At 64.6% G+C, this 26122-nt stretch overlaps 1 protein-coding gene across 1 annotated transcript in view; it reads right to left on the bottom strand.

Moving 5' to 3' along the window:
• Window positions 1-3481: 3481 nt before the first annotated feature.
• Window positions 3482-26122, bottom strand: part of LOC114811213 (serine/threonine kinase 11 interacting protein) — a 36628-nt gene continuing 13987 nt past the window's right edge. Inside the window, exons 10-26 of the mRNA XM_039914971.1 lie at window positions 25069-25170; window positions 24762-24803; window positions 23369-23563; window positions 20184-20268; window positions 19373-19663; window positions 17558-17736; window positions 16539-16649; window positions 16297-16420; window positions 13776-13869; window positions 13615-13712; window positions 12238-12341; window positions 10694-10791; window positions 9881-10068; window positions 8982-9066; window positions 5815-5885; window positions 4774-4970; window positions 3482-3748 (exon numbers count right to left, since the gene is read on the bottom strand). Of these exons, the coding sequence (XP_039770905.1) occupies window positions 3593-3748; window positions 4774-4970; window positions 5815-5885; window positions 8982-9066; window positions 9881-10068; window positions 10694-10791; window positions 12238-12341; window positions 13615-13712; window positions 13776-13869; window positions 16297-16420; window positions 16539-16649; window positions 17558-17736; window positions 19373-19663; window positions 20184-20268; window positions 23369-23563; window positions 24762-24803; window positions 25069-25170 (2220 nt within the window). The 3' untranslated portion in view covers window positions 3482-3592. The remainder of the gene's footprint in view (window positions 3749-4773; window positions 4971-5814; window positions 5886-8981; window positions 9067-9880; window positions 10069-10693; window positions 10792-12237; window positions 12342-13614; window positions 13713-13775; window positions 13870-16296; window positions 16421-16538; window positions 16650-17557; window positions 17737-19372; window positions 19664-20183; window positions 20269-23368; window positions 23564-24761; window positions 24804-25068; window positions 25171-26122) is intronic.

Below are 26122 nucleotides of genomic sequence, written 5' to 3'. Positions count from 1 at the left end.
TGACCTCATCTGTCAAATGGGGATGAAGACCGGGAGCCTCCCGGGGGACCACCCGACGACCCCGCGTCTCCCCCGGCGCTGAGAACGGTGCCCGGCACGGCGTGAGCGCTTAACCGATCCCCACGTTATCATTATCTTCACTGGACGGATCAAGCCCGTCCGGGCCGGACGGACGGGAAGAGGGCACGATGAGACCTCAAGCACTTCCAGGGTGGCAGTCCTGAGACGGGGGGGGGCGGGGGGACGGCCATGGCGGGAGCGGGACGGGGATGGAGGCGGGGGACGCTTCCGGGCCGGAAGGCGGGAACCTCCGGGCCGAGCGGGAGAGGGATGGAGGACGGGAGGACGGGAGGCTTCCGGAGCCGGCGGGGAGGACGGGACACGGGGCCTGCGGCCCGGAGGGAGGAACGGGAAGCAGGGGTCACCCCCGGGGTTCGCGGAGGCCTGCGACGCCCCCCGGCCCCGGCCCCGGCCCCCCGCGGGACCGTCGGGGGGAGGGGGGCGGCCGCCGGGGTCCTCGCAGCCCTGCGGGGGAGGGAAAACCTGAAGAATAGTAACGTCGGTATCGGTTGAGCGCTTCCTATGTGCCGAGCGCCGTTCTAAGCGCCGGGGGAGGGACGGGGTCATCGGGTCGTCCCCCGTGAGGGGCTCGCGGCTTTCATCCCCATTTTCCGGATGAGGTCACTGAGGGCCAGAGGAGGGAAGCGACTGACCCGGAGTCACGCAGCCGATAAGCGGCGGGGTCGGTCGGGATTACGTGTTGGTATCTGTTCAGCGCTCCCTACGTACCGGGCACCGCCCTAAGCGCCGGGGGAGACGCGGGGTGGCCGGGTCGTCCCACGGGAGGCTCCCGGTCTTCGGCCCCATTTTCCAGAGGAGGTGACCGAGGTCCAGAGAAGCCAAGTGACTCGGCCACAGTCACCCAGCCGACAAGGGGCAGAGCCGGGATCCGAGCCCACGACCGCTGACTCGCGAGCCCGGGCTCTCTCCACGGAGCCGCGCTGCCTCTCGAGGGAGGTCAGACCGAAGGCTTAGCGTGGCTGGGGAATCGTCGTCCGTCGGATCGTGACATCGTCCCCTCCCGTGCCCTACGCACACGGTCGGCTCTCCCCGGCGCTTCACGCGGTGCCCCGCACTCACCGTGCGGCCTCCCAAGCGCTCGGTCCAGCGCTCGGCACCCGGGAAGCCCTCGGTAATACCGATCGGGACGGTGGCCCCGTGGAAGGAGCCCGGGCCTGGGAGTCAGAGGTCGTGGGTTCGAACCCCGGCTCTGCCACCTGTCGGCTGGGTGACTGGGGGCGAGTCACTTCGCCTCTCTGGGCCTCGGTTCCCTCGTCGGTAAGATGGGGGTGAAGACCGGGAGCCTCACGTGGGACCACCTCATTCCCCCGCGTCTCCCCCAGCGCTTAGAACGGTGCTCTGCACGTAGCGAGCGCTTCACAGATGCCGACATCGTTACTATTTGTTGAGCGCTCGGCGCTGGGGTAGATAACGTGCAGAGCTCCATAATTCTACTTCTGGATCTGGACGCCGTCGACGCCTCCTGTCCGTCGGGTTTGTTTTACCGCCTGTCTCCCGTCCTCGGGTGGGGATGGTCTCCGTCCGTCGCCGAATTGGACAGTCCGAGCGGTCAGTCCAGTGCTCTGCACGCAGTAGGCGCTCAGTCGATACGACCGAACGGACGAACGGATGAACGGGATCGACCGCCCGAATGAGGCGTGGATGCCGACGACCGACTAGTAATGATAACGTCGGTATCCGTTAAGCGCCTACTACGTGCCGAGCACCGTCCTAAGCGCCGGGGGAGATACGGGGTCGTCGGGTCGCCCCCCGGGAGGCTCCCGGTCTTCATCCCCATTTTCCAGATGAGGTCACCGAGGCCCGGAGAAGCCAAGTGACTCGCCCACGGTCACGCGGCTGGCCCATCTGACTCTATCAGATCTATCAGATCTGAATCTGACTCTGATCGTCGTCGCTATCGCCGTCGCTGGCTTCCATTCACGTCTGTCTCCCCAGATCCGGACCGTCCGCTCGCCGCGGGCAGGGGACGCGTCCGTTTCTTGGGGTGTCGCCCTCTCCCGGGCGCGCGGGCCGCGCTGCGTCCGCGCGCCTCGCTGGCCGCTCCCCCGCCGGACTCTCCCAAGCGCTCGGTCCGGTGCTTCGGGGCCGCGGAGGCGGGGTCGGCCTCGCCCGGCTGGGGACGGGCCGGAATCCCGCTCCCGACAACCCACCGCGTGCTCCGCCGCCGCCCCCTAGGGCGTCCCCTGCCGGCCAAGCGGCGGATGCCCCCCCCCGGGCTCGCGGGCGCCCCCCCCCGCCGGTCCGGCGAGGCTCAGTGGAGAGCGCCCGGGCTCGGGAGTCGGAGGTCACGGGTTCGACTCCCGGCACGGCCATTTGTCGGCCGGGTGACCGTGGGCGAGTCACTTCACCTGTCTGGGCCTCAGTGACCTCATCTGTCAAATGGGGATGAACTGTGAGCCTCCCGTGGGACCACCCCAACACCCTGCATCTCCCCCAGCGCTCAGAACGGTGCCCGGCCCGTAGGAAGCGCTTAACAAATACGAATATTATTATCCGGAGAGGCGGCGCGGCTCAGTGGAGAGCGCCCGGGCTCGGGAGTCGGAGGTCCTGGGTTCGAATCCCGGCTCGGCCCCCCCCCCCCGTCGCACTTGGAAAGTGCAGTTCGTTCATTCGGTTGCATTTATGGAGTGCTTCGTGTGTGCAGAGCACTGGACTGAGCTCCTGGAAAGTTCAATTCATTCGGTCGGATTTACTGAGTGCCAACTGTGTGCAGAGCACTGGACTGCGCTTGGAAAGTACGACTCATTCGTTCAGTCGTATTGAGGGCCTACTGTGTGCGGAGCGCTTGGACGAAGCCCTTGGAAAGTGCAGTTCATTCCTTCAATAAGAATGATAAGAATAACAACAACGTTGGTGTCCGTTAAGCGCTTACTCTGTGCCGAGCGCCGTTCTAAGCGCCGGGGGAGATACGGGGCGATCGGGTGGTCCCCCGGGAGGCTCCCGGTCTTCATCCCCATTCGACAGATGAGGTCACCGAGGCCCGGGGAAGTTAAGTGACTCGCCCACAGCCACACAGCTGCCGAGCGGCAAAGGTGCGATTCGAACTCATGACCTCGGACTCCCGAGCCCGGGCTCCTTCCACTGAGCCCCGCCGCTGCTCCGAGGGGAAGTGAGTTTCCCGAGGTCACCCAGCAGACGAGTGGCGGAGCCGGCATTAGAACCCATCGCCCTCCGACCCCCAGGCCCGGGCTCGACCCAATCCGACGAGACCCAGCCGCCCGGTGGGACTCACGGTCTCCATCCCCATCTTCCAGATGAGGAAACCGAGGCCCGGAGAAGTGAAGCGACCGGCCCCGGGCCTCCCAGCAGACGGGCGGCGGAGACGGGGTGAGAACCCGGGTCCTTCTTAGAACCCTGCCCCGGCGCCGCCCCCAGCTCCCACAGCCAGATGAAGCCCAGAGAAGCAAAAACACACAACATTTATTGAGTCCTGAGAAAACGATTCCACCTCCGCTCCGGGGAGGGTCTCAGACGGCTTCCGGTCTCACCCGGCCCTCGGGGGGGGGCCGGGTCAGGGGTCGGGGTCCGGGTCGGGGGCATCCCGGGTCAGGGTCCGCAGCGCGATGGAGAAGAGCTCTTCCCAGGGGCCCCGGATCCAGGCCAGAAGCTCGGCCAGCAGCTCCGGATTTCCCAGGCGCAGGGCCCAGAAGTTCTCCTCCCGGAGGACCTTGTCGGGGGCGGACGGGCGGTCGGGGCCGGGCCGCCGGGGCCCCCGGCCGGCCCCGCCTCCCACACCTCCCGGGCCGGCCCCCGCTCCGACGCCCCCCGCCCCCGCAACGACAACGGCGGTGTCCGCCGAGCGCCTCTCCCGTGCCGGGCGCCCCATTCGGCGCCGCGTCGGGTGCGAGCAAATGGGGTCGGACACGGTGCCCGTCCACCTCGGGGCTCACGGTCTCGATCCCCCTTGTACCGATGAGGGAACCGAGGCCCGGAGAAGCGAAGTGACTCGCCCAGAGTCGCAGAGCTGACGCGCGGCGGGGGCGGGATCAGAACCCACGACCTCCGACTCCCAAGCCCGGGCTCTCGCCACTGAGCCGCGCTGCCCCTCCCCTCGGCACCGCGCTCGTCCGCTCACCTGTATATATTTTCATCACCCTATCTGTTCTGTTAATGAGATGTACACCGCCCCGATTCTATTCATCCGCTATCGTTTTAACGGGACGTTCTTCCCCTCGACTCCATCCATCGCCACCGTCCTCGTCCGCCCGTCCCCCCCGATGGGACCGTGAGCCCGTCGGAGGGCGGGGACCGTCTCTATCTCTCACCGATCTGTCCGTTCCGAGCGCTTAGTACGGAGCTCCGCACCTACTAAGCGCTCCGTGAAGACTACCGAGAGGCAGCGCGGCTCGGCGGAAAGGGCCCGGGCTTTGGAGTCGGAGGCCCTGGGTTCGACTCCCGGCTCGGCCGCCCGTCAGCTGTGGGACTTGGGGCGAGTCGCTTCACTTCGCGGTGCCTCAGTTCCCCCGTCGGCAAAACGGGGACGAAGGAGACCGTGAGCCCCACGTGGGACGACCCGATTCCCCTGGGTCTCCCCCGGCGCTCGGCACGGCGCTCGGCGCATGGCGAGCGCTTCACAGATACCGACCTTGTGATTATTACTGAGTGAACGTAGCGCTCTCCGCAGAGTAGGCGCCGGACGAATACGACCGAATGCAGAGTGAGCGCCTCCTCCCTCCCCCGGCCGACCCCTACCTCATCGTAGAGCACCAGGCGGACGTCCCGAGGGGCGGAGCGGTAGAGGACGACCGAGCTGAGGCTGCTGATGGGCTGCCGCTCCCTCACCCGCACGCCGTCCCGCTCCCCGTCGGCCGCCGGCCCCCGGTGGTCCTCGTCCAGCAGGTAGAGGGTGGCGGGAGTGACGAGCACCGACACCGGCCGCGGGGTCCGGCCTGCCCGGGCCGGGGGGCGGAAGGGAGGAGAGAGGCGGGGCCGGGGGTGACGGTGGGGAGGGGCCCGGGGCAGGAAGCCCCCCCGCCCGGGCCAGGGGAGACGGAGCGGGTCCGGTCGACGCGGCACGGGCGGGCAGGGAACGGGTCCCGTCGTTCTACCCGACTCGCCCGGGCGCTCGGTACAGAGCTCCGCACGCGGGAAAGCCTCGCCGAGGGCCGCGGCCGTTCGGTCGTGTCTACTGAGCGCTCGCTGCCTGCGGAGCACTGGACGAGGCGGTCGGGAGAGGACGACGACAAACGGATACGATCCCTGCCCGCGACGACGAGCTGCCAGTCTGGAGGCCTCACAAGGCCAAGTCCCCCCCATTTTCTCGTCTCCCGCTCCCTTCCGCGTCGCCCCGACTCGCTCCCTTTCTTCATCCCCCAGTAACAGCCATAATAGTAATAATGGTATTGGTTAAGCGCCTACTATGTGCTAGCACTGTGCGGGGGGGGGGGGGGGGGGATACAAGGTGATCGGATTGTCCCACCCGGGGCTCACGGTTTTAATCCCCATTTTACAGAGGAGGTCACTGAGGCCCAGAGAAGTGAAGTGACTTGCCCAAAGTCACCCAGCTGACAATTGGCGGAGGGAGGATTAGAACCCATAACCTCTGACTCCCAAGCCCGGGCTCTTTCCACTGAGCCACGCTGCTTCTCTAAGCAGTAAGCGCTTAACAACACCAACAGGATCGTTATTATTATTCCCAAGCGCTCAGGACAGTCCTCCGCTCAGGGTAAGCGCTCAATAAATATGACGCAATGAAGGAAGGAGGCGCTCCGCAGATACGATCGACTGACTCACCTCCCACCAGGAACGCCAGCAGGTAGAAGAAGCGGGGGCCTTCGGGTCCGGGGTCGGGGTCCAGCAGCGGCCTGGGCGGAGGGGGAAAGGGGCCGGGCAAAGGGACGCGTTCGTTCATTCACACGGTCATTCGTTCGTTCGGTCGGATTTATTGAGCGCTTACCGTGTGCAGGGCACTGTAGCGAGCGCTTGGGAGAGGACGATAAGAATCATAATAATGACGACGGTATTTGTTAAGCGTTCACTATGTGCCAAGCACTGTTCTGAGCACCGGGGGCGGGGGGGGATACAAGGTCATCAGGTTGTCCCACGCGGGGCTCACAGTCTTCATGCCCATTTTCCAGATGAGGGGACTACAATGACTTCTCAGTCTACGGTGGGGGAGACAGACATCGATACAAATGAATAATAATAATAATAAAGTTGGTATTTGTTAAGCGCTTACGATGTGCCAAGCACAGTTCTGAGCGCTGGGGGAGATACAAGCTACTCGGTTTGGACCGGGTCCCTGTCCTTCATGGGGCTCACAGTCTTCGTCCCCATTTTACAGATGAGGGAACTGAGGCCCAGAGAAGCGAAGCGACGTGGCCAAGGTCTCACAGGAGACAGGTGGTGGAGCCGGGATTAGAACCCAGGTCCCTCTGACTCCCAGGCCCACATATCTAGAGAAGCAGCGTGGCTCACTGGAAAGAGCACGGGCTTTGGAGTCAGAGGTCATGGGTTCGAACCCCGGCTCTACCCCTTGTCAGCTGTGTGACTTTGGGCAAGTCACTTAACTTCTCGGTGCCTCAGTGACCTCATCTGGAAAACGGGGATGAAGACTGTGAGCCTCACGTGGGACAACCCGATGACCCCGTATCTCCCCCAGCGCTTAGAACAGTGCTCGGCACATAGTAAGCGCTTAACAGATACCAACATTATTATTATTATTATTAGACAGATAGGTAGGTAGAAAGCTGGATAGATGGATAGGTAGATGGACAGGCAGACAGACAGGATGATAGATCTAGATAAGTAGGCAGATAGATGGTAGGTAGGTAGGTAGAATAGAGGATAGATAGATCTAGATGGATGGTAGGTAGATAGACAGATAGACAGACAGACAGATAGACAGACAGACAGACAGACAGATAGATAGATAGATAGATAGACAGACAGACAGATCTAGAGAGGTAGGTAGATAGATGGTAGGTAGGTAGGTAGGTAGGTAGGTAGGTAGGTAGGTAGGATAGATAGAAAGACGGAAAGAAAGAAAAACAGAAAGATGATAGATAGGTGGATAGATAGATAGATAGATAGATAGATAGATAGATAGATAGATAGATAGATAGATAGATAGATAGATAGATAAGATAGATAAGATAGATAGACAGACAGATCTAGAGAGGTAGGTAGATAGATGGTAGGTAGGTAGGTAGGTAGGTAGGTAGGTAGGTAGGTAGGATAGATAGAAAGACGGAAAGAAAGAAAAACAGAAAGATGATAGATAGGTGGATAGGTAGATTAGATAGATAGATAGATAGATAGATAGATAGATAGATAGATAGATAGATAGATAGATAGATAGATAGATAGATAGATAGATAGATAGATAGATAAGATAGATAGATAGATAGATAGATAGATAGACAGACAGACAGACAGATCTAGAGAGGTACGTAGATAGATGGTAGGTAGGTAGGTAGGTAGGTAGGTAGGTAGGTAGGTAGGTAGGTAGGTAGGATAGATAGAAAGACGGAAAGATAGAAAGATAGAAAAATAGAAATATAGATAGATATAGATAGATATAGATCTAGACAGGTAGGTAGGTAGATAGGTGGTAGGTAGGTAGACAGAATAGATGACAGATCTAGATAGGTAGATAGATAGACGGTAGGTAGGTAAGTAGAAAAGATGATAGATAGATCTAGATAAGTAGGTAGTTAGATGGTAGGTAGGTAGATAGAATAGATAATAATGTTGGTATTTGTTAAGCGCTTACTAGGTGCCGAGCACTGTTCTAAGCGCTGGGGTAGACACAGGGGAATCAGATTGTCCCACGTGGGGCTCACGGTCTTCATCCCCATTTGACAGATGAGGTAACTGAGGCACCGAGAAGTGAAGTGACTTGCCCAAAGTCACACAGCTGACGAGTGGCCGAGCCGGGATTCGAACCCATGACCTCTGACTCCAAAGCCCGTGCTCTTTCCACTGAGCCACGCTGCTTCCCTGAGCCACGCTGCTTCCAGATATAGATGACAGATAGATCTAGATAGGTAGGTAGGTAGGTAGGTAGGTAGGATAGATAGAATAGGTGGATAGATAGATAGATAGATAGATAGATAGATAGATAGATAGATAGATAGATAGATAGATAGATAGATAGATAGATAGATAGATAGACAGACAGACAGATAGATCTAGATAGGTAGGTAGGTAGGTAGGTAGGTAGATGGCACATAGTAAGCACTTAACAAATACCATTTTTACTGTTATTATAGTAGATAGATGGAAGGAGAGAATGATGGATGGATGGATGGATGGATGGATGGATGGATGGATGGATGGATGGATGGATGGATGGATGGGTGGGTGGGTGGGTGGATGGGTGGATGGATGGATGGGTGGATGGATGGATGGATGGATGGATGGATGGATGGATGGATGGGTGGGTGGGTGGGTGGGTGGATGGGTGGATGGATGGATGGGTGGATGGATGGATGGATGGATGGATGGATGGGTGGGTGGGTGGGTGGATGGACGGAAGGGTAGATGAAAGGACAGATAGCTATATGGATGGACAGATAGGTAGATAGATGGATAGATGGAAGAATAGACAGATGGATCGATAGATAGCTAGATGATAGACAGATGGAAGGAGAGACGGATGGATGGACGGACGGACGGACGGACGGACGGACGGACGGACGGACGGAAGGGTAGATGAAAGGACAGATAGCTATATGGATGGACGGATAGGTAGATAGATGGATAGATGGAAGAATAGACAGATGGATGGATAGATAGCCAGATGATAGACAGATGGAAGGAGAGACGGATGGATGGATGGATGGGTAGATGGATGGACAGACGGATAGACAGATGGTGGAAGGGCAGGGGTGCCCCTCCCTCCCTCCGTCCCTCCCCCGCCCCCCCCCCCCCCAACCGGGGCCCGCCCACCCACTCACCAGAGACGGTGTTGCGGGGTCATCTCCTCCGCGGTGACCGGGGTGACCGGGCCCTTCCGGCCCGGGGCCTGCGCCTGCAACAGATCTGGGCCCGGGGACCCGGGGGCCGGAGGGAGTCGGCGGGGCCGCGGCCCCTCCGCCCGCCCCCTGCGGGGAGCCCCCCGGGACCGCGCCTCCCCGGCGCCCCTCTACCCCGCTCCGGCCCCGGCCCCCGTCCGGCCTCGTTGCATGATAATGGTCCTATCCCGTAAGCGCTCGCTACGTGCCCGGCGCCGCTCTGCGCCCCTCCCCGTCCTCCCCGATCGAGCGCCGACTGTGGGCCGGGGACTATACTGAGCGCTCGACAGATTACGACGTGATGGAGCCCGAGGGACACGATGCCCGTCTACGAGGAGTCTCCAGGCTACCGTGCGTGCGCAGAGCGCTGGACTGAGCGTTTGGGAAAGGACAGTGGAGCTGGTAGACACGCTCCCTGCCCCCGAGGAGCTTACAGGAGACCCAACGCGGCGTAGGGGCGGGAGCCGCCCGGGGCCTGGGAGTCGCAAGGTCCTAATAGTAATGAATTGGTATTTGCTAAGCGCTCACTATGTGCCAAGCGCTCTTCTAAGCACCGGGTAGATACAAGGTCATCAGGTCGTCCCACTCCTCTGGGCCTCAGTGACCTCGTCTGGAAAATGGGGATTAAAAACCGGGAGCCCCACGTGGGACGACCCGATCGCCTTGGATCCCCCGGCGCTCAGAAGAGCGCTCTGCACACGGTAGGCGCTTAACGGGTACCCACCTCATCGAGCTCCCTGTGGATGGCTTCCCCCGGCTCGGCCACACTCTACCCCCCCCCAACCGCTCGGCCGGAACCACCCGGCCCGGCCGCCCCGCGGCGCCGGCGCCTCCCGCCTCACCGTCCATCTCCCGCAGGAAGGTCCGGCAGGCGTCGGGGTCCCGGGTCAGCAGGACGCAGCCCGGCCCGGCGGCCCCTCCGGACGTCCAGTCCAGCCGCACGCTCTGCCCCGCCAGGCCCAGCTCCACCAGACGCAGGTCCCGCGGGGGGAAGGCCCAGCACGGACGCAGCCAGCCGGACGGGTCGCCCCTGACCCCGGGACGGGGCGAGGGCAAAGGGGAGGGTACGTGGTGAGCGCTCGCTCCGACGACGACGGTATTCGGTAAGCGCTTACTGTGCGCCGAGCACCCTTCTGAGCGCCGGGGGAGAGACAGGGTCGTCGGGTCGTCCCTCGTGGGGCTCGTTTAATGTTTCTTTAATCCCCATTTGACAGATGAGGGAACTGAGGCCCACAGAAGTGAAGGGACTCGCCCACAGCCACCCGGCTGCCGAGCGGCAGAGCCGACATTCGAACCCGTGACCTCTGACCGCCGAGCCCGGACTCTTTCCACGGGAGAAGAGGAGAGGGGGGGCGCAGTCAGGGAAGGCCCCGGGAGGCGGTGGCCCTCCAAGAAGCGGGGGGAGAGGAGCTGTCCGTTTCTAACCGTTGCCGAGCCGTCCTTTCCAGGCGCTCGGCACGGTGCCCCGCCCGCGGGAAGCGCTCAATCAGTGCGATCGAATGAAGGAATGTGGGCGTTGAGGAGGGAGGGCGTTCCGGGGCGGAGGCGGGACGCGGGCCAGGGGTCGGCGGCCGGCCGGACGCCTAGGGGGTCACGGGGCGGCCGGGCCGGGGGGTGGGAGGGACGGGGAGCCGCGCCTCGGGCCCCGCGCTCACCGCATCTCCCCGGTCACCTCCAGGAGATAGAGCCGGTGGTCCGAGGCCACCACCAAGGCCGGGAATTCTCCGGCGCGGCCCCCCAGGACCAGAGGCACCTGTGCGGGGGGCGGGAGGGGAGGGGAAATGATGATAACGTGGGTATCTGCTAAGCGCTTACTACGTGCCGAGCACCGTTCTAAGCGCTGGGGTGGGTGGCGGGGGTCATCGGGTCGGCCCACGCGGGGCCCGCGGTCTTCACCCCCATTGGACGGATGAGGGAACCGAGGCCCAGACGAGTGCAGTGACTTGGCCCAAGTCACACGCTGATAACGCGGCTCGGTGGAAAGCGCCCGGGCTCGGGAGTCAGAGGTCACGGGTTCGACTCCCGGCTCCGCCACCTGTCCGCCGTGTGACCGGGGGCCGGTCACTTCCCTTCTCTGGGCCTCGGTTCCCTCATCCGTCAAACGGGGATTAACCGGGAGCCTCACGGGGGACGACCCGACGACCCCGGATCTCCCCCGGCGCTTCGAACGGTGCTCCGCACACAGGAGGCGCGTGACAGATACCGACGTTCTCATTATTAATAAGTGGCGGAGGCAGGATTGGAACCCACGACCCCGGACTCCCAAGCCCGCGCTCTTTCCGCTAAGCAAGCGGGAGGGTCCCCGGGGTCGGGTGGGGGCAAAGGGAAGGGAATTAGAGCCTGAAAGGGGGCTCCTTTTTTTCCGTTTCTCCTGTCTTCGCTAAGTGCTTACTACGTGCCGGGCGCTGTTCGCCAGCTGATCGGGTTGGACCCGGTCCCCGTCCCCCGTGGGGCTCCCGGTCTCCGTCCCCACTTTCCAGATGAGGTCGCTGAGGCCCGGAGAAGTGAAAGGACTTGCCCTAGGCCACACGGCAGACGGGTGGAGGAGCCGGGACTAATAATGGTAACGTTGGTATTTGCTAAGCGCTGACTACGTGCCGAGCACCGTCCCAAGCGCCGGGGGAGCTACGGGGTCATCGGGTCGTCCCGCGTGAGGCCCGCGGTCTTCATCCCCATTTTCCAGAGGAGGTCACCGAGGCTCAGAGAAGTGACTCGCTCACAGTCACCCGGCTGACCGGCGGCAGAGCCGGGATTCGAACCCATGATCTCGGGCCCCCAGGCCCGGGGCTCCTTCCACTAGGCCACGCGGCTTAATAGTGATCCATCGCGGTATCCGACAGGAATGACGATGAAGCGGGGCAGCTCAGTGGCAAGAGCCCGGGCTTGGGAGCCAGAGGTCACGGGTTCGAATGCCGGCTCTGCCGCTTGTCCGCCGGGTGACCCGGGGCGAGTCGCTTCCCTTCTCTGGGCCTCGGTGACCTCCTCTGGAAAACGGGGGCTGAAGACCGGGAGCCTCAGGCGGGGCGGCCCGACGACCCCGCATCTCCCCCGGCGCTTGGGACGGTGCTCGGCACGTAGTCGGCGCCTCACAGATCCCGACGTCATCGTTATCATCTTCCGGGTGAGGGAACCGAGGCCCAGAGGAAATGACTCGGCCAAGGTCACCCGGCAGTCGGGGCGGGGGGGGGGGGGTGGGTACCTGGAGGCAGAACTGGAACTCCTCATCGGCGTCGCCGAACACCTCCACGTCGAGGAAGAGCCGGAGCCGGTGGTCGACCGAGCGGAGACCCCGGGGGCCGGGCCCTGGCCGGGAAGACGGGAAGTCCGTCCGTCCGTCCGTCCGCTCCGCGGAGCGCTCGCTGCCCGCGGGGCACTGCCCCGGGCGCCTCGGAGCGTCCGAGAGATCGGGGAGACGGGATTCCCCGCCCTCCTCGGGGGGCTCGACTCCGTGCCGAGCCCCGGACCGAGCGGTCGGGAGAGGTCGCCGGAGGCGGTATCGTGGTATTTAAGCGCTTACTACGTGCGAAGCGCCGGGGGACGCAAGGCGATCGGGCGGTCCCACGGGGGCTCACGGTCTCGATCCCCGTTTTCCAGGTGAGGTCACCGAGGCCCAGAGAAGCGAAGCGACCGGCCCGAGGTCACACAGCGGACCGGCGGCGGAGCCGGCATTAGAACCCGTGACCTCGACCCCCGAGCCCCGCTGCTTCTCTAGGGGAAGGTAGTAGACGCTTCCTCCGGCCCGGAGGCCCCCGCCCCGCGCTCCTTGAGGGCCGGGAGCGTGTCTAGCGACTCTCCCGCCGTAGCCCTCCGAGGGTCTAGCACGGCGCTCCGCGCGCTCCATCAACGCCACCCGTCGATTAGCGACGCGGCCCGGTCCGTCCCCCGCCCCCGTGGGCCTCCTTCACCTCGCTCGGGGTCTCCCGCCCTCGAACCCGGCTCGCCCCAGCCCCGCCCCCACTTCCTCCCACCCCGGCTCCTCCCGCCCCGTTCATTCATCCATTCGATCCTATTTACCGAGCGCTTGCCGTGTGCGGAGCGCTGATCTAAGCGCTTGGAAAGTCCAATTCGGCAACAGATGGAGACCGTCCCCGCCCACCGCGGGCATCCCACCCCCTCCCGGCCCACGGGAAGCAGCGTGGCTCAGTGGAAAGAGCGCGGGCCTGGGAGTCAGAGGTCAGGGGTTCGAATCCCAGCTCTGCCACTCGGCAGCCGGGTGACTGTGGCCGAGTCACTTGGCTTCTCTGGGCCTCGGTGACCTCATCTGGAAAACGGGGAGGGACGGTGAGCCCCACGTGGGACGACCCGATGATCCCGTATCTCCCCCAGCGCTTAGAACGGTGCTCTGCACGTAGTAAGCGCTTAATGAATACCAACATTATTATTACTATCCCGACCCCCGCCGGCTCGTCCCACCCGCTCCCGGCCCCCGTCCCGACCCCCGCCGGCGCGTCCCACCCCCTCCCGACCCCCGTCCCGACCCCCGCCGGCGCGTCCCACCCCCTCCCGGCCCCCGTCCCGACCCCCGCCGGCGCGTCCCACCCCCTCCCGGCCCCGCCCGTCCGCCCCCCTCACTCACGAGGACCGAGGTTCCAGCCGTCCGAGAGGGCGCCCGGCGGGGGCGCCCCGAGGGAAGGCCCGCCGTCCCCGCCGGCGCCCGGGGAGGCGGCCGGGGGGCTGGGGGGGGCCGGCCCCGACCCCCTCCCCTCCTCCCGGGCCCCGGCCCCGTCCGCGTCGCGCGGCGGGTCGTCCCCGGGGCCGGGCTCCTCGGCCGCGGGCGCCGGCAGCAGCACCACGTGGTCGCTCCCGCAGCAGGGGCACAGGGGCGCGGACCCTGCCGGGGCAGAATGGGGGTCAGCGGTCCCCACTCTGCCCACCCCCATCCCGACACCCCCCGGCCACCCCACGAACACCGACAACGATGCCGACGGCACTCGTTCGGCGCTCGCTACGCGCCGAGCGCCGTTCTAGGCGCCGGGGCGGATACGAGGTCGTCGGGCTGTCCCCCACGTCTTCGTCCCCATTTCACAGATGAGAGAACCGAGGCCCAGAGCAGTGAGGTGACTTTTCGAAGGGTGTTTTTTAAGAGGTTACTCCGCGGTAGGCACCGTACTGAGCGCTGGGGTGGAATCGAAATAATCGGGTCGGACCCGGTCCCCGTCCCGCGTGGGGCTCACGGTCTTCATCCTCGTTTGACGGACGAGGGAACTGAGGCCCAGAGACGTGAAGTGACTTGCCCAAAGCCACTCCGCAGGCAAATCATAATAATAATGTTGGTATCTGTTAAGCGCTTACTATGAGCAGAGCACTGCTCTAAGCGCTGGGGGAGATACAATAATAATAATAATAATTACGGTATTCGTTAAGCAGTTAGGTGGAGAAGCAGCGTGGCTCAGTGGAAAGAGCCCGGGCTTTGGAGTCAGAGGTCACGGGTTCGAATCCCAGCTCCGCCACTTGTCGGCTGCGTGACTGTGGACGAGTCACTTCACTTCTCTGGGGCCTCAGCTACCTCATCTGTAAAATGGGAACTAAGACCGTGAGCCCCCCGTGGGACACCCTGATCCCCCTGTGTCCCCCCCAGCGCTTAGAACAGTGCTCGGCACATAGTAAGCGCTTAACGGATACCAACGTTATTATTATTATTATTATTATTAAGGAGCCCGGGCCTGGGAGCCAGGGGTCATGGGTTCGAATCCCGGCTCCGCCGCTTGTCAGCTGGGTGACCGCGGGCGGGTCACTTCACTTCTCCGGGCCTCGGTTCCCTCATCTGTCAAATGGGGGCGAAGACCGGGAGCCTCCCGCGGGGCGACCCGACGGCCCCGTATCTCCCCCGGCGCTTAGAACGGTGCTCGGCGCATAGTACGCGCTTAGCAAATAGCAACATTATTAAGACAGTGCAAAACCCAGAGAAGCAGCGCCAGACGCAAGGAAACGGCATGGTCTGGCGGAAAGAGCCCGGGCCTGGGAGTCAGAGGGCGTGGGTTCGAATCCCAGCTCTGCCATGTCTGCTTTGTGACCTCGGGCAAGTCACTTCCCTTCTCTGAGCCTCAGTTCCCTCATCCGTAAGGTGGGGATGAAGAGGGTGAGAGGGACCGTGTCCAACCTGATTATCTAGCATCTACCCCAGCGCTTAGCAGAGGGCCTGGCACCTAGTAAGCAGTTAAATACTATTATCACCATTATTATTATTATTACTAAGCGCTGGGACAGAGTCAAGATCACTGGGTTGGAGACGGTCCCTGTCCCACATGGGGCTCACAGTCTCCGTCCCCATTTTGGATCCCGTGTTGGACCTGATAATAAAAATAATGATAATGGTATTTTTTAAGCGCTTACTATGTGCCAAGCAGCGCTCTAAGCGCTGAGGCAGATACAAAGTCATCAGGTTGTCCCACACGGAACTCCCGGTCTTCAGCCCCGTTTCGGGTCCCTCGTTGGACCCGATGGTAATCATAATAATAATAACGCTGGCATCTGTTAAGCGCTGACTCTGGGCCGAGCACCGTCCTAAGCGCCGGGGGAGACACGAGGTCGTCGGGTTGTCCCCCGCGGGGCTCCCGGTCTGCCCCGCGGGGGACAACCTGATCACCTTGTACCCCCGGCGCTTGGAACGGTGCTCGGCCCAGCGTAATAACAAATACCATTTTCCAGATGAGGGAACCGAGGCCCAGAGAAGCGAATCGGCTTGCCCAAAGTCACCCGGCGGACAAGCGGCGGAGCCGGGATCAGAGCCCACGTCCTCCGACTCCCAAGCCCGGGCCCTTGCCACTAATAATGTTGGTATCTGTTAAGCGCTTACTATGTGCAGAGCACCGTTCTGAGCGCTGGGGGAGACCCGGGGGAATCGGGTCGTCCCACGTGGGGCTCACGATCTTCATCCCCATTTTACAGATGAGGCGACTGAGGCACGGAGAAGCGAAGCGACGCGCCCACGGTCACACAGCTGACAGACGGCAGAGCCGGCACGTGAACTCATGACCTCCGACTCCCAAGCCGGTGCTCTTTCCACTGAGCCGCGCCGCTTCCACCCCATGACCTCGTCCCCCCCCCCGGCGTTTAGAACAGCGTCTGACCCGTACTAAGCGCGTCAGAGATATCGCCGTTCGTCGTCACGGCTGCGATCTGAGGACGGATGGCGGCTAAGGGGCCCGGGCGGGGGTCAGCCCGGAGGAGGCGACGGGGGGAGGCCCACCTGGTCCGGCGGGACGGCGGGGCGGGGGGTCCCCGGCCGGGCCCGTCCCCGGCCCGGCGGCCGCGGGGCCCGGCGGCCGGCCGCAGCGCAGGCAGTGGAGCCCGGTGGCCCCGGCAGGTCTTCCCGGGGTCCCCGCCTCCCCGAGCGGCGGGTGCGAGGCGGCGGCCGCCGGGGCCAGGGCCGTCAGGAGCTCCTGAAACGGGAGGGAAGGGGGGACGGGGGTGGCTCCCCCGCCCCCCCCCCCCCACCCCGGGTCCCCCCCCCCCCGAGCCGGCCCGCCCCCCCGCCCGGCGCCCCCGCCCGGCCCGCACCTGCCGACGGCCCTCGGCGTCGTCGTCGAGGATCAGGTAGCGCCGGACGCGCAGGCCGGGCTGGACGTAGGTGAAGTGGAGGGCGAGGCAGGGGAGGGGCCGCGCCGGGTCCTGGAGGGGCGGAAGCGGGGGGCAGAGCCACGGTCGGTTGGGGGCGGAGAGGGGGCGCCCGGGGACGGGGGGGGGGGGCGAGAGGACGGAACCGGGCCCGGCGTCCGAGGGGGGCACGGAGGGGGACGGGTGGGGGGCGGCGAGTGAAGGGGCGGGGGGATTCGGGCTGGGCGGGGGGTGGGGTGGGGCAGGGAGGGGGAAGCCCATCACGGGCAGGGAACGCGGCCACTAATTCCGTCGCACTTCCCCTCCCAAACGCTGAACGCGGCCTTCTGCGCGTCGCAAGCGTTGGGTGAGTACCGCCGACTGAGGTATATGGGTGCAGGGGAGGGGCATTTGGGGCGGGGGGGTACGGAGAGGGGCGGGCCGGGGGGGGGGGGGCATTTTGGCCGGGGGTGGGTATCGATCGCTACTTTCGAGCGCTCGCTATGCGCGGAGCACTGTATTAAGCGCTTGGGACGGGACGGGACGAGAGAGTATGGAGGGATACGGGTGGGGCGGAGGGGCATTCGGGATGCGGGGGGGCGGGGGGCGGATGGGGGGCGGGGACCCGGCCGCTGATTCTCTCGTGTCGTCCTCTCCCAAACGCTTGGTACGGTGCTCCGCACCTAGAGAGCGCTCAATAAATACCGACGATGGATTGAGGGCTACGGGTGTGGGGGGCTGAGAGGGCGGCGGGGGCGTTTTGGCCGGGGAGGGGGGGGGGTGTGCGGAGCGGTCCGGGGGTGTCCGCGTGGGGGCGAGCGGGCGGCGACGGGCAGAGCGACCGGGGGCAGAGGGGGGTCCGCATGCGTCCGCGTGGGGGTGAGAGGACGGCGGGGGGCAGAGAGGGGTCCGGGGGTGTCCGCGGGGGGGTGAGCGGGCGGGGAAGGGCACGGCGAGGGGGATCGAGGTGGGGGGGGCCTCACCGTGACGGGGTGGGCGGCGGTCCCGGCCTCCACGCGCCACAGGGCCCGCAGACTGAGGCGCCTCAGGGCCCGGCCGGCCCGCAGCTCCAGCTCCGCCACGTGGCCCCGCGTCACCCGCAAGAACCGCTCCGGCCCCGCGTCCTCCACGGGCCTCACCAGCACCGGGCCGCACAGCTCCGCTGACCCCCGCGGGCGCACGCGGGCACCGTGAGGGCCACGGCTCCGCCGGACCGTTCCTCTCCCCCCCGTCCCGAGCCTCACCGGGGGGGGGGGGCCCCGCCTCCTCCGGGAGGCCCTCCCGGACTCGGCCCCCCCCCCTTTCCCGCTCCCTTCGGCGACGCCCCGACCGGCTCCCTCTCGTCATCCCCCCTCTTCACGCCGAGAAGCCCCGGGGCTCGGCCCGGGGCGGGCGGGGGGGGGGGGCCCGGGCCCGGGAGTCGGAGCCCGTGGGTTCGGACCCCGGCTCCGCCGCTCGTCGGGCATCGGGCGAGCCACTTCACTTCCCCGGGCCTCGGTTCCCTCCTCTGTACAGTGGGGACGAAACCTGCGAGCCCCACGCGGGACAACCTCGAAGGGCTTCGCACGGTGCTTGGCACCTAGGGAGCGCTTAACAGATACCGACGTTATCGTCGTCGTCGTCGTCGTCGTCCCCGTCCCCCGTCCCCACCCCACCTAGGGACGCATCCTCTTTTTTATTTATTTGTAGTCTATCTGTACCGATGCCTCTCTCTCCTCTTCTAGACCGTGAGCCGAGCGGGGCCCGTCGCCCTTCACTGCCGCGTCCGCGCCTTCGGCGCTATCATTTTTTGGAGCGCTTACTGTGTGCGGAGCGCCGTTCTGAGCGCTTGGAAAGGACTCGACGTTCCCGAGGGCTCGGCCCAGAGCTCCGCGCTCAGTAGGCGCTCGCTAAATACGGCTGAACGAAGGGACGCCCGCCGACGGGCAGACGCGGACGCACGGACCCGCCCGCCCCGCTCCCCATCTTGGGGTCCTCGCCCCGGGGTAACGGGAGGAGGGCACTGCCTGACCCCGCTCCGGCCGGATCGGGGGAGACCGGGGGGTCCCGGACGGGAGGGGGGAGGACGAAGAGGAGGAGGAGGAGGAGGAGGAGGAGAACGCCATCCTCCATCCCCGGCCGGGCCGAGGGGAGAGTGGGGCCGACTGGACCTCCCCCGAGCTCGCCTCCTCCGAGAGGCCTTCCCAGATCGAGCTCCCCTTTTCCCTCCGCTCCCTCTACCCCGCCTTCGCCTCCCCTCAGCTAAGCCCTCATTTCCCCCCCCCCCCTCCGCTCCTCCCCCTCTGCCTTCCCGTCCCCTCGGCGCCGTACTCGTCCGCCCGACTGTCTCCATCTTCATCGCCCTATTTATTCTGTCGATGAGATGTACGTCCCCTGGGCGGGGATGGTCTCCATCTGTTGCCGAACTGGCCTTTCCAACCGCTCAGTCCAGTGCTCCGCACGCGGTCGGAGCCCAATAAATACCACTGAGTCAATAACTGAGCGAATCAGGCCGGGAGGGCCCCCCCCCGGGCGGACCCCACTGAACGGCGACGTTGGCACCTGTTAAGCGCCTACCCTGTGCAAAGCACTCTTCTGAGCCCTGGGGAGGACACGAGGCGATCGGGCGGTCCCACACGGGGCTCTCACGGTCTTCGTTCCCGTCTTATAAGTGAGGCCCAGAGAAGTGACTTGCCCACGGTCGCCCGGCTGACCGGCGGCGGAGCCGGGATTTGAACCCACGATCGGCCCCAACCGCTGGCCCTCCGCCATCCCTCGTCGACGGACCCTCCCCCTCCCGCCTTCTCCCGCCTCCTCACCTTCTTCCTCGCCCTCTTCTTCCTCCTCCTCCTCCTCCCGCTCTTCCTCCTCTTCTTGCTCCTCCTCCTCCTCCTCCTCCTCCCCGCTGCTGCCGGCCGTCTCCCCCCGGGCGGGCTCCCCCAGCTGTCTGGGGCCGGGGGGCAGAGGCGGGGGAGGCGGGGGCGGAGGGGCCGGGGGCGGGCTCCTCCCGGGGGTCTCCAGGTGGCTCCGATACTGCAGCCAGTCCTGGCCGAATCGCTCCCGGAAACTACTCATCAGCTCCAGCTCCCGCTGCTGCTGCACGAACCGGCCTGGGGCGGGGGGGCGGGGGGGGGGGGGGGCGGTAATAAGGAGGGTATTTCTTAAGCGCTTACACTCCGTGCCGGGCACCGTCCTAAGCGCCGGGGGAGATACGGGGTCCTCAGGTGGTCCCACGTGGGGGTCTTCGTCCCCTTGGACGGACGAGGAGACCGAGGCCCAGAGGAGCGGTCATTCGCCCAGATGACAATGATAACGACGGTATCTGCTGAGCGCTTACTACGTGCCGGGCACGGTTCTAAGCGCCGGGGTGGAGACGAGGTCATCAGGTGGTCCCCAGGGGGGCTCACGGTCTTTATCCTCATCTTCCCTCGGACGAGGGAACCGAGGCACAGAGTTCAGCGGCTCGCCCCACGTCACGCGGCAGACAGGCGGCGGAGCCGGCATTAGAACCCACGACCTCGGGCTCCCCGGCCCGGGCTCTTGCCACTGAGCCCCGCTGCGGGAGGGGGGTGGGGGGGGCCCGGGGTGGTTGAGGAGAGGGTTGGGGGTGGGGGGGGGGGGCGGTCTCACCAGCGGGCGAGGGGTCCGGGGTCCGGGGGTCCGGATCGGTGTCGCTCGGCTCCGAGATGCTGGCCCGCCGCACCCGCACGCGGCTCTGGGGTCGGCAGAGGGGAAGCGGGACGGTGGAGGGCCGGGGGGGGGCCCGCTCCCCTCCAGATCCCTCCCCGCCTCCCCGCCCCCGTTCTAGGGCCGAGGCCCTCCACTGCCCTGAAACGGCCCTCTGATAATGTTGGTATTTGTCAAGCGCTTACCATGTGCCGAGCACCGTTCTAAGCGCCGGGGGAGACATAGGGGAATCGGGTTGTCCCATGTGGGGCTCACGGTCTTGATCCCCATTTTACAGATCCGACGGCTCCTCCTCCATCCTCACCCCCCTCCACCTCGCAGCCGCCTTCGACGCCGTGGCCCGTCCCCCCCTCGACACGGCACCCAGCCTCGGCTTCACGGACTCCGTCCTCTCCCGGTTCCCCGTCTCCTCGGCGGGCTCCCCCTCCGCCTCCCACCCCCTCGCCGTGGGGGTCCCTCGAGGCTCAGGCCTGGGTCCCCCTCCGGTCTCTATCCACGCTCGCTCCCTGGGCCAACTCATCCGCCCCCGCGGCCTCGACTCTCGTCTCTAGGCCGACGATCCCCACATCTCCATCTCCTCCCCCGTCCTGTGCCCCTCCCTCCGGGCCGGCATCTCCTCCCGCCTCCGGGACGCCTCCCCCCGGCCGTCGGCCCGCCGCCGCCTCAGACCCGACGCGTCCGAGACCGAGCTCCTCGTCTTCCCTCCCGAACCCCGTCCTCTCCCCGACTCCGCCGTCCCCGCGGGCGGCCCCGCCGTCCGCCCCGTCTGGCGGGCCCGCGACCTCGGTGTCGTCCTCGACTCCTCTCTCTCTCGTCCGCCCCCCACGTCCGACCCGTCGCCGACGCCTGCCCCTCTCACCTCCACGACGTCGCCGAGACCCGCCCTTTCCTCTCCAACCGAACGGCTACCTCGCCGGGACCACCTCTCATAAGATGCCGGCTGGATTATCGCATCGGCCTCCTCTCTGATCTCCCATCCTCCTGTCTCTCCCCGCTTCAGCCTACTCTTCACTCCGCTGCCCGGACTGCCTTTCTACAGAAGGGCCCTGGGCCCGTCACTCCTCCTCAAAAACCTCCAGCGGTTGCCTATCCACTGGAAGCGGCGTGGCTCCCTGGAAAGAGCCCGGGCTTTGGAGTCAGGGCTCGTGGGTTCGAATCCCGGCTCCGCCACTCGTCGGCTGTGTGACCGTGGGCGAGTCGCTTCACTTCTCTGGGCCTCAGTTCCCTCATCTGGAAAACGGGGATCAAGACCGTGAGCCCCACGTGGGACGACCCGATTCCCCCGGGTCTCCCCCGGCGCTTAGAACGGTGCTCGGCGCATAGTAAGCGCTTGACAGATACCAACATTATCATCATTATCCACCTTCGCATGAAGCAGAAACTCCTCACTCTCGGCTTCCGAGCCCCCTCCCACCTCCCCTCCCTTCCGTCCTCCTCCGTCCCGGGCCGCACGCCGCGCTCCTCCGCCGCCGCTCGCCTCCTCCCCGGGCCTCCGGCCGGCCCGGCCCCCGGCCCGCCGCCGGCCCGGCCGCCCTCCCTCCTCACGGCCGCCAAACTCGCTCTCTTCCCCCCTCCCGAGCCCTCCTGAGAGGTCCCCTCCTCCGGGAGGCCTTCCGCTCCCCCTTCCCGCCCCGTCGCCCCGACTCCCTCCCTCCGCTCCGTCCCCCTCCCCGCCCCACACCGCTTGTCTATAGAGGTACGTATTTATCATTCCATTTATTTCGTTAATGACGCACAGACATCTATCATTCTGTCGATCTATTCCGATGCTATCGATGCCCGTCTACTTGTTTCGTTTGGTTGCCCGTCTCCCCCCTTCTAGACCGTGAGCCCGCTGTCGGGCAGGGATCGTCTCCGTCTCTCGCCGAACTGGACTTTCCAAGTGCCCAGTACGGTGCTCTGCGCACGGTGAGCGCCCGATAAATACGACCGAATGAATAAACGATCTTCCATCCGTCCGTTCGTTCGGTCGTATTTACTGAGTGCTTACTGTGGGCGCAGCACTGTATTGAACGCTTGGCAGAGTCCACTAGAACGGTCACTTGTGTATATTGAGCGCTTACCTTGCGCGGAGCACCTACTAAAAGCATGGACAGGACCAGTGTAAGTCAATCATACTCACTGAGCACTTACCGTGCGCAGAGCACTGTACTGAGCGCTTGGGGGAAGTCTAACCCAACAATCAGCTGGGTTTATCGAGCGCTTACCGTGTGCAAGGCACCGTACTGAGCCCTTGCGAGAGTCCAGTATAACGGTCAGTCAGCCAATTGTATTTACTGAGCGCTTACTTTGCGCCGACCACTCTACTAAGACCTCGGGCGAGTCCACTGTGACAGTCAGTCAGTCGTATTTATTGAGTGCTTACTGTGTGCGGGGCTCTGTACTAGGCGCTTGGGAGAGTCCACTGTAACGGTCACTCGATTATATCTGTCCATTCCAAGCGCTTGGCACAGCGCTCTGCACATAGTCGGCGCTCGATAAATACTATTGAATGACTGCAGGTTTATCGAGCGCTTACTAGATGCGGGGCTCTCTACTAAGCGCTTGGGAGAGTCCAGTATAACAGTGAGTCGGGCAGTCGTATTTATCGAGCCCTGACCTGGTGCGGAGCCCCGCGCCAAGCGCTGGGGAGAGGACGAGGATAATGATAACGTTGGTATTTGTTAAGCGCCTACTATGTGCCGAGCACCGTTCGGAGCGCAGATACACCAATCAACAGACACATTCCCTGCCTACAGCGAGCTGACAGCTTAGAAGGGGAGACGGACCTTAAGATAAATAAATGGACATAAATAAATTATTAATAATAATGACAACGCTGGTATTTGTTAAGCGCTTACAAAGTGCCGAGCACCGCTCCAAGCGCCGGGGGAGATCCGGGGTCGTCGGGTCGCCCCACGTGAGGCTCCCGGTCTTCGTCCCCATTTGACGGGTGAGGGAAACGGAGCCCCGGAGAAGCGAAGGGACTCGCCCGCGGTCACCCAGCCGACGAGTGGCGGGGCCGGGATTCGAACCCACGACAACCGACTCCCAAGCCCGGGCTCTCTCCGCTGAGCCGCGCCGCTTCTCTAGAGCTATTAGCCCCCAGCGGACCCGCCCCCGCCCCCTCCTCGCCCACCCCGGCTCACCTTCCCCCTGCGGAGGGCGGGCCGGGTCACCCCGACCCCCCGTGGGGGGCTGTCGCTCAGCTCGGCGCCGCAGCTGCTCTCCGGGGTCCCGCGGAGCTGGGGGGTGCGCGGAGGGGCCGGGGGTCCAGCGGCCGGGGGGGCGGGCTGGGAGAGAACGGAGGCGTCGGGGTGCGGGGGCAAGTCGGATTTCTCCCCCTGAGCCCCAACTGAATGATGATACTAATAATAATAACTGGGGTGTTTGTTAATAATAACGTTGGTATCCGCTAAGCGCTCACTATGTGCCGAGCACCGTTCTAAGCGCCGGGGGAGACACAGGGGGATCAGGTCGTCCCACGTGGGGCTCACGGTCTTCATCCCCATTTTACAGATGAGGGAACCGAGGCACCCGTTAAACGCTTACCACGCGCCAGACCCCGTACTAAAGCACTGGGGTGGATCCAAGCAGATCGGGACGTTCCCCGTCCCCCGCGGGGCTCCCGGTCTCCATCCCCATTTGACAGATGAGGGAACTGGGGCCCAGAGAAGTGAAGCGACTCGCCCAAGGTCACACAGCAAAACGGTGGATCCGGGATTGTTATTAACAATAATAATAATAATAATAACAACAGCGCTTGTCCAGCGCTTACTATGTGCCAGGCACTGCACTAACCGCTGGAGTAGACACAGGCAAATCGGGTTGGACGCGGTCCCCGTCCCACGTGGGGCTCACGGGCTCAATCCCTATTTTACAGACGAGGGAACGGAGGCCCGGAGGAGCCAAGTGGCTCGCCCGAGGTCACACAGCGGAAAAACGGTGGATCTGGGATTATTAATAATAATAACGTATTTGCCAAGCCATCACCCTATCCATTTGGTTAATGAGACGTACGTCGCCTCGATTCTATTCATCTGCTATGGTTTTAACGAGACGTTCAGCCCCTCGATCCTATCCATCGCCGTCGTTCCCGTCCGTCCGTCTCCCCCGATCGGACCGCGAGCCCGTCGGAGGGCGGGGACCGTCTCTATCCGTCGCCGAACTGTCCGTTCCGAGCGCTCGGTCCGGTGCTCTGCACATAGTAAGCGCTCGATAAATGCTATTGAACGAATGAATGAATGAATGAATGAATGAATGAAGCCCTCACTACGAGCCGGGCATTGTGTCAGGCGCTGGGGTGGATCCAAGCAAATCGGGATGGACTCGGTCCCTGTCCCCCGTGGGGCTCCCAGTCTCCATCCCCGTTTGACGGATGAGGAAACCGAGGCCCGGGGAAGTGAAGCGGCTTGCCCGAGGTCACCCGGCAGACGGGCGGCGGAGCCGGGATTCGAACCCACGACCTCCCGACTCCCAGGGCCGGGTCACGGCGTCCCCCCGGGGCCCCCCGCCGAACCCGCCCCCCGGCCCCGGACTCACCCGCAGGTCGGCCGGCGACAGGGCCTCTCCGTCGAGGAGAAACTACGAGAGGAGACGGGGGGGGGGGGGGGGGGGGGTCGGGGAGATGGGCGGGATTCGATCCCGGGACCGGACCCGCCCAGAGGAACGGAGCAGAGACCCTCGGCATCCGCGGGGTAGGACGGGGGGAGGCGACGGGGAGCGGTCGGTCGGTCGGTCGGTCCCGGGGGGATTCCGGCAGCGGGCGGGAGAGGGGGACGCGGCGGCTGGGGCGTGGGGACGGGTGCGAGGACGCGCGCCGGGGAGTCCGGGAAGGAGGGTCACTCACCCCGGGGGCCTCCACGTTGGCCGCGGCGCGGGGAGAGAGCCTCCGGGCCGTGGCCGCTCGGTGATCCGGGTGGAACCAGAGCGGGTTTCCTTCCAGGTGCAGCTGCCGAACGGAGGGTGGGCCGGGGTGAGCCGGGGGCTCGGCGGGGGCGGGGGGGGGAGGGGTCTCCCCCGCCCCCAAACCCGGGATAATGAGGTCGCTATCTGTTAAGCGCTTACTGTGGGCCAAGCACCGTTCTAAGCGCTGGGGGAGATACGAGGTCATCGGTAAACGGACGCATCCCTCGGGCCCCCCTCGGCCCGCCGCCCCGGGCCCGGCCCACCCCCACCCTGTCACCCGTTCACTCGATCCTATGTAGTGAGCGCTTTCTGGGCGCAGAGCGCTATACCGAGCGCTGGCGAGCGGATAACTCGACGCCGAACGGACCCATCCCCCGCCCCCGGCTTTCGGCCTGAAGGAGGAGTTCGGAGCCCCCCGGGGCCTGCTGCCCCGCGCTGGCCTCACCCCCGCCCCGTCACCCGTTTCGTCGAGCGCTTCCTGGGTGCGGAGCACTGCAGGAAGCGCCGCGGAGAGGGTCACTCAACAGTAAACAGACCCGTCGGCTGCCCTCCCCCTTACTAATAACGATATCGCTGGCATCTGTCAAGCGCTTACTGGGTGCAGAGCCCCGTTCCAAGCGCCGGGGGAGATACGGGGTCGTCGGGTCGTCCCCCGTGGGGCTCCCGGTCTGCGTCCCCATTTGACCGATGAGGTCGCCGGGGCCCGGAGAAGCGAAGTGACTCGCCCAAGGTCACACGGCTGACGAGGGGCAGAGCCGGGATTAATAGTAACGGTGGTATCTGGGAAGCGCTCACTGGGTGCCGAGCCCCGTTCTAAGCGCCGGGGTAGACGCAGGGGAGTCGGGTCGTCCCCCCGTGGGGCTCCCGCTCTTCATCCCCGTTTGACAGAGGAGGTCACCGAGGCCCCGGGAAGCCCCGGGGTCACAGGGCAGACCCGTGGCAGGGCCGGGATCCGAACCCACGGCCGCGCCCTTTCCACTGAGCCCCGGCCGCTC

This window comes from Ornithorhynchus anatinus, chromosome 1, assembly GCF_004115215.2.
Source record: "Ornithorhynchus anatinus isolate Pmale09 chromosome 1, mOrnAna1.pri.v4, whole genome shotgun sequence".
In the NCBI taxonomy this organism is placed as follows: domain Eukaryota; kingdom Metazoa; phylum Chordata; class Mammalia; order Monotremata; family Ornithorhynchidae; genus Ornithorhynchus; species Ornithorhynchus anatinus.
This window is presented reverse-complemented; position numbering and strand designations above follow the sequence as displayed.